Source organism: Fringilla coelebs (assembly GCF_963513975.1).
Source record: "Fringilla coelebs genome assembly, chromosome: 6".
NCBI lineage: Eukaryota > Metazoa > Chordata > Aves > Passeriformes > Fringillidae > Fringilla > Fringilla coelebs.
Window position 1 is genome coordinate 55,938,131 of NC_140034.1, and position 5,519 is coordinate 55,943,649.

The window sequence follows — 5,519 nt, forward strand, 5'->3', positions numbered from 1 at the left end:
GATGTATGCAGCAACACTCAAATTCAGTAGTCTACTATAAATAACTGGAAGAGAAGGTTTTTTCTTTTTCTCTTAAGAAAAATCGGAAGAAACAGCAGAAGAGCCAGAAAGCGACACCTTCCATCACCCTGCCGAGGCAGATCTGCCGCGGCCTCCCAGCTGAGCTCGGGCAGCCGGGGCGGGCACGGCCTGGAAACGCGGGCTACCAGCGGGCCCTGAGCCCGGCACCGGCCGCCAAACCGATCGCACGGTTCTCCCGTGCCGTCACAGGGAGAATTCACTATGGAACACCTTCCACTGAATTCACTACCGGGGGCACTCGCGCGTCCCCGTTCCAGCCTCCGCCCCGGCCCCGCCCGCCCCCGCCGGTCCCAGGCCGGGGCGCGCACCGCCGGCGCTTCCTCCGCGGGGCCTGCGGCTGCTGGGGCTCGCCATGGGGCAGTGCCTGCCCTGCATGGGGGGCGCCGTCAAGGACGTGGTGGAGACGCCGGACCCGGTGAGTGAGGGGCGGCGGGGCTGCGCTCCTTCGCCGCTGTTTGGCAGTGACGCCTGGCGCGGCCGCGCTGAGGGGAGCGCGGGGGGCGGTGACCTTCCTTCTTTCTTTCCTTCCTTCCTTCCTTCCCTCCCAACATGGAGGCCCGGCCGCGGCGCCGCTGCCGTGCCCCGGGAGACAGGGGCTGTGCCGGGGAAAGGGAGCCGCTCCTGGGCCCCCGGGCCAGGCTGGGCAGAGCTCTGGGCCGGGACAGCCGGGGCAGCCCGCAGCTCGGGGCCTGGTGCCCCAGGAGCTCCGGCTGCTCTGCCCCGCGGTCACGCGTGGGCACTGTGGTTCTGCGGAGACCGGGGGTTCCGTCAGACTTCTTAGTGCAGAACTGAGGCCAACGTGAGCCCCACTTTTACAAGAAATAGGAAAAGCTGTGCTTTTTTTTTCCCGGTGGATAGCGGTGCTCGCTTCTAACTACCCTCCACTGCATGACGTTTTTCCTAGGTGAGTAAGAGCCCATGTCTGCGGTTTGTACCCTCATCTGAGGGATTCACGGGGGGAAAGGCAGGGAGCCCGCTGGGAGAGCGAGCATTCCCCTTTCCAGACTCTAAAAGCATGTTTCATACACTGCGAGCCATTTCACCCCCCGGCTGGATTTTTTGAGTGAAGGTGCAGAACAGCTGAATAGTGATTTCTGGTGGGGTTTGACTGTGTCTATGTCAGCGGCTGCTCTTCTGGCATATTAGTCACTAAAAACACTTCGTTCTTGCAGGCTGGCAGTGCAGGGAAAGATGATGCTAATTGCCTTGAAGTTGTCATTTTGTGGGAGTTAGTATCACAGATTTGAGTTGTACTTAAAAATTAAGACTTTAAAAAGAATGCAAAGACTATATTGTAGTAGAATTTCACTGTCTTTAACATTTTATCTAGGAAATAAAAAGAAGACAACTAGCAGAAGCCGCTGAAAAGAGGCAGATGGAGGTAATGTCTGATAAAATGTCATTTGTTGAAATTATTTTTAGATGACTGGTTTGTGGGGAGAATGGCTGTGCTTTCTCTGGTGACACTGGGTATCATGTTTGGATTGTGGGAATTGTTGTTAAGTACTTTCTTGGTATTATTAATGTTGTACATTTATACCTTTTTCATATCTAATTAAGAACTTCACAGGTAGGTGCTCTAAGACCATTGCAAAGTAACTGAGCTTGTTTGGATAGGAGATATTTTACAGTATTTTATAAAACAACCTAAGAACTGGAAGAGCAACTTCAACGTTATTTTTCCCTTGTTCTAAGACTTGAAAAAGAGATGGAGAAGTATTCAAACCAGAATGGTCAAACAGTTGTTGCAGTGGCAATTTCAAGTGGTACTGCACTTGTACTTTTATTAAAAATGCAGGTTGTATGCACTTGCAGGTTCTTCTTTATCAACAAGACAACAGTTTGAACATGTTTATAAACTCAGATTCCAGCAGAGATGCAGTATTAACTTAGTCTTTTGTCTTTTTAAGGTTGCCAAGCTGTAACTGCTTAGATATCTTTAAAGTTAGAAGAAGTAGGATACAAACGTTCTAGCAGAATAGCCAACCTGTTTTTTTTTTTCCTTACATACCTCTAAAAAGACTTACAGCATATTTTAGATTTTGAATGGTGTGTCTTAGAGACTACAGCTGAACTGTGAAGAGAAAGGAGTGTTATTTGTGCGAATGTTAGTGACACTACTGAATTCATAATAATTGAATTATGAATTGGCCATTATGCATGGGGACCATGTTGACCTGGTTTGAAGAGAGTTTAGTAAATAACTGGAGTTTAGTAAATAACTGAGTGATGCATGAGACTCCTTTAACCCCTTGATTTTGTGTCATTCTATGTACTAAAAGCAATCCACGTGTTGTTTTCGACCACAGATGGGTTTCAGTCACAAAGAGATTTTTAAGCATTACTGTAGGAAATCGCTAACTTTTAAGTGGCTAAAAAGCTTTCCTGAGAGGAAGAAGAAATGAAGCAATTAGGGTTGTGGATGTCCTTGAAGCTTTGTGGGACCCATTTTGCTGACAAAGAAAAATGGAATCACTCTGTCGCTTTTTGTTTTCTTGGAAGACAAAGAGATAAAGTATTTGCCAGGATTTTTCAGGACTATCTTTGAGGTCATTTTAGCCTCTGAATGTTGGGTAATGGAGATGTCTTGCAAGCAGCCATACTTAGTTTCACCCTTGTGAGGGGACAAGAGAGTAGATCAGATGTCCTTCCTTCTCTGCTTAGTGTTTTCTTGTACGTGCTTCTTAGCTGCTCATTATCCCTCCTGACATCATATGAGCTGTTCTTCCTTTTGGGGTGCTGCAGACAGCTTGGCCTTCCCAGTTTCCTAAGACACAGAGAACATATGGTCTAAGTAGGTTGTTATTTGGTGGTAAGATTTGTCTTGGTACCCCACTGAGAATTGAGCTTGTTGTCAGGACCTTGAAATTCAAGTGAGAACATTGCTGGTTTGCCTTAATAGATTTTAGCATCTTTGTATAAGTTCTGCTATGCTATTAGAAGTCTAAACATAGATAAGAATCAGTTTTTAAAACATTTTATTTTCTTTTCTATTTCATGGTGTTTACTGTAATTCTGATGCTCCTGCCATCTAGTGCAGATTGTCATTAAACAGTTCCACAAGGATATGAAGCATGCAGTTCATGACAGATTTTTTTCATTCTGCTACCCACACACCCTGTGACATTTTGAAGGGTGGACTATTATGCAGGGTATTTCTCACAGATCACAGTTGAAAAGGTGAACTTCTTCACAGCCTGGGCTAGCACTACTAACACAGGTCTTTTTCTCCCCTGTTCACAAGAGTAAAAGTAGGCCCGGACACTGAAAAAAACAGACAAAAAATTTGTGGACTTTTGGGAAAGGATGTTCTGGTCCTGCATCTGAGGATTAAATATCTTCACCTGGATGTAATAACAAAGGGAAACAAAAACACCCTCACTTACCTATGGGACAAAGAGTTTGCAGAATGAGGAAATATCCTGGAAGGGCTACCTTGATGTAATAGTAGCATTACTAAGTGTTTCAGTCTTTTCATGCAAACCACAGTTCATAAAATAGTGTTGCCAACACTTATAGTTTGGTTTCTCTCCAGCTAACTTGGTCTTAGACAAATCTGTTTTCTCCCAGGCTTCCTCTCGAGGTATTAAGAATGTTTACTCTGTAGAGCAGAAGAAAAAGAAACAGGAGGAAATAGAAAGAAGAATGGCAGCTTCACGTCCTGGGGGAGAAGGAGGACTCAGAGTAAGTTTTAAAAAGAAACAATGTGATTCAACTATCCATGTAGTCACTGTGATAATCTGTTTTGTCATGTAGAAGATTGAATAACTTGAGGAAAAACCAAGAGGAAGAGAAATGGAATAGAAATGGGAGGATGTGTCATTGTCATGCAGTGTTCTTGATGAGATTTCATCACTAGCAGCAATGGCAGAGAGCTTTCCCCCCCCCCTTCTTCCCAATTTCTACATACATGATGCATCAGTTTCACAGGTCTCTCAGCACTGGGGCCCTCATCACTGTGTTACACTGTACTCAGTGTCCCTTTTCAGTGCCAGTTGAGATTGTCTCTCTTCCTTCAGAGCTTATAGAAAACATTTGAACTAAGTAGGGCAGTAGTTTGGGGTTTATGTGTTTATCATTACAAAAGAAACATGCAGCGTTGGCATAAAATTACTACTGTTGCTATTCTAATGTGAACTTTACCTCAGAAGGCCAGGCAGAGACTTAATGAAGAATTACAATCTCTCCAAAACAATAGATGTATCTGATCATTGAAACTCAGGCTTCATAAGCCGCCATCTTTTGTCCTCATTACTATACATGATTCAGGAGGCAGAAGTGTGCTTAAGTTGCCACTGACACACTGCATGTCCATCACTTGCTGGGATAAAAGGTTATTGAGAATTTGAAGGTGAATGGAGAATGTATATAGTTTGACCTTACAGTGTTTGTTTGCTTTGGGATTTTTTCCTTTCTTTTCCTTATCTTCATACTAACCTGTGGTGTGTTTGGTTTGTTTCTTTAGTGGCAGGTCGGATAACACATGACTTCTGAAGAGAAGAGGATTGATGTTTACTGCCAGTAACTTGTCAGTTTCTGCAGCTGAGTGGCACTTGCTCATCATGTGGCTTTTGCGGTTTACCTCTGAAGACTCAGCAGTACTTTGCCATTGTGGGACAATGGATGTGAAAACATTCACAAAGAAACTTAAGAACTAATTCTGAACACTATGGTTTTGCCAATTTTGTTTGTTTGTTTTCCATGCATGTTTTATTGCTTCCGTGTCAAGACTTCCTGTCAGCTGGAAGTGGCCTCCTCATGTGTAGTCAGCCAATATGTGTATACTGTCTGGTCAGTTGATGTCTGTTTGTGTATGACTGACCTGAGCAAGCTCAGGTGCCCACCTGTTGGTTTTGATGGTTAATTCAAGCTCTACAATTAAACTTTTCCCCAAGTCCTCATGTAGAAAGTTTTTCACATATGTATGTATTTGAATATGCAGATGACAGCATTTCTTTTCTGTTTCCTAATGACTCTTGCACTGCTTAGGAATTTAGTGCCTTTTTGAAAAAAGAAAAGTAGAGTCATGGCGGGTCCTTACAAATGGAATAATTTTGTGACTAGTAAAAGAAAAAATAGAAACCTTTATAAATCCTGTGTACTTAGATTAAGAATGCCATTTTATTATGTATGTAATAATTGTTCTCGTTTTCTCATGTGGGTTTCTTTTGAGTCTGTAAGTATTTATAATTAATACTGAAAGTTAAAACATGAAATTAAAAATCCTGTTATTAGTTGTATTCATTTATTACCACAGGAGGGCAATGCTAACCTTCTCAGGATTTTGAAAAGCAAACAGGAAAACAGTTACTATGCCATCACTTTGCCAGTTCGTTTCCAAAGGTTTCTGTGTTATCTATTTAGGTGGACTACTTACAGTGCAAAAACGTTTTCTTTTCCCCAGAGAGCATTACGCACATTATGCATGGGCTCAGTAC

The 5,519-nt window shown here is 43.5% G+C and overlaps 1 protein-coding gene across 1 annotated transcript; it reads left to right on the plus strand.

Annotated features, from left to right (window-relative positions):
- The first annotated feature begins 359 nt into the window (after nucleotides 1–359).
- SVIP (small VCP interacting protein) lies at nucleotides 360–5,307 on the plus strand. The gene is made up of 4 exons (XM_084207105.1): nucleotides 360–496; nucleotides 1,412–1,462; nucleotides 3,652–3,765; nucleotides 4,547–5,307. The coding sequence occupies exons 1-4, from the start codon at nucleotides 434–436 to the stop codon at nucleotides 4,559–4,561; spliced, it is 243 nt and encodes an 80-aa protein (XP_084063231.1). The 5' UTR covers nucleotides 360–433; the 3' UTR covers nucleotides 4,562–5,307.
- The last annotated feature ends 212 nt before the right edge of the window (nucleotides 5,308–5,519 follow it).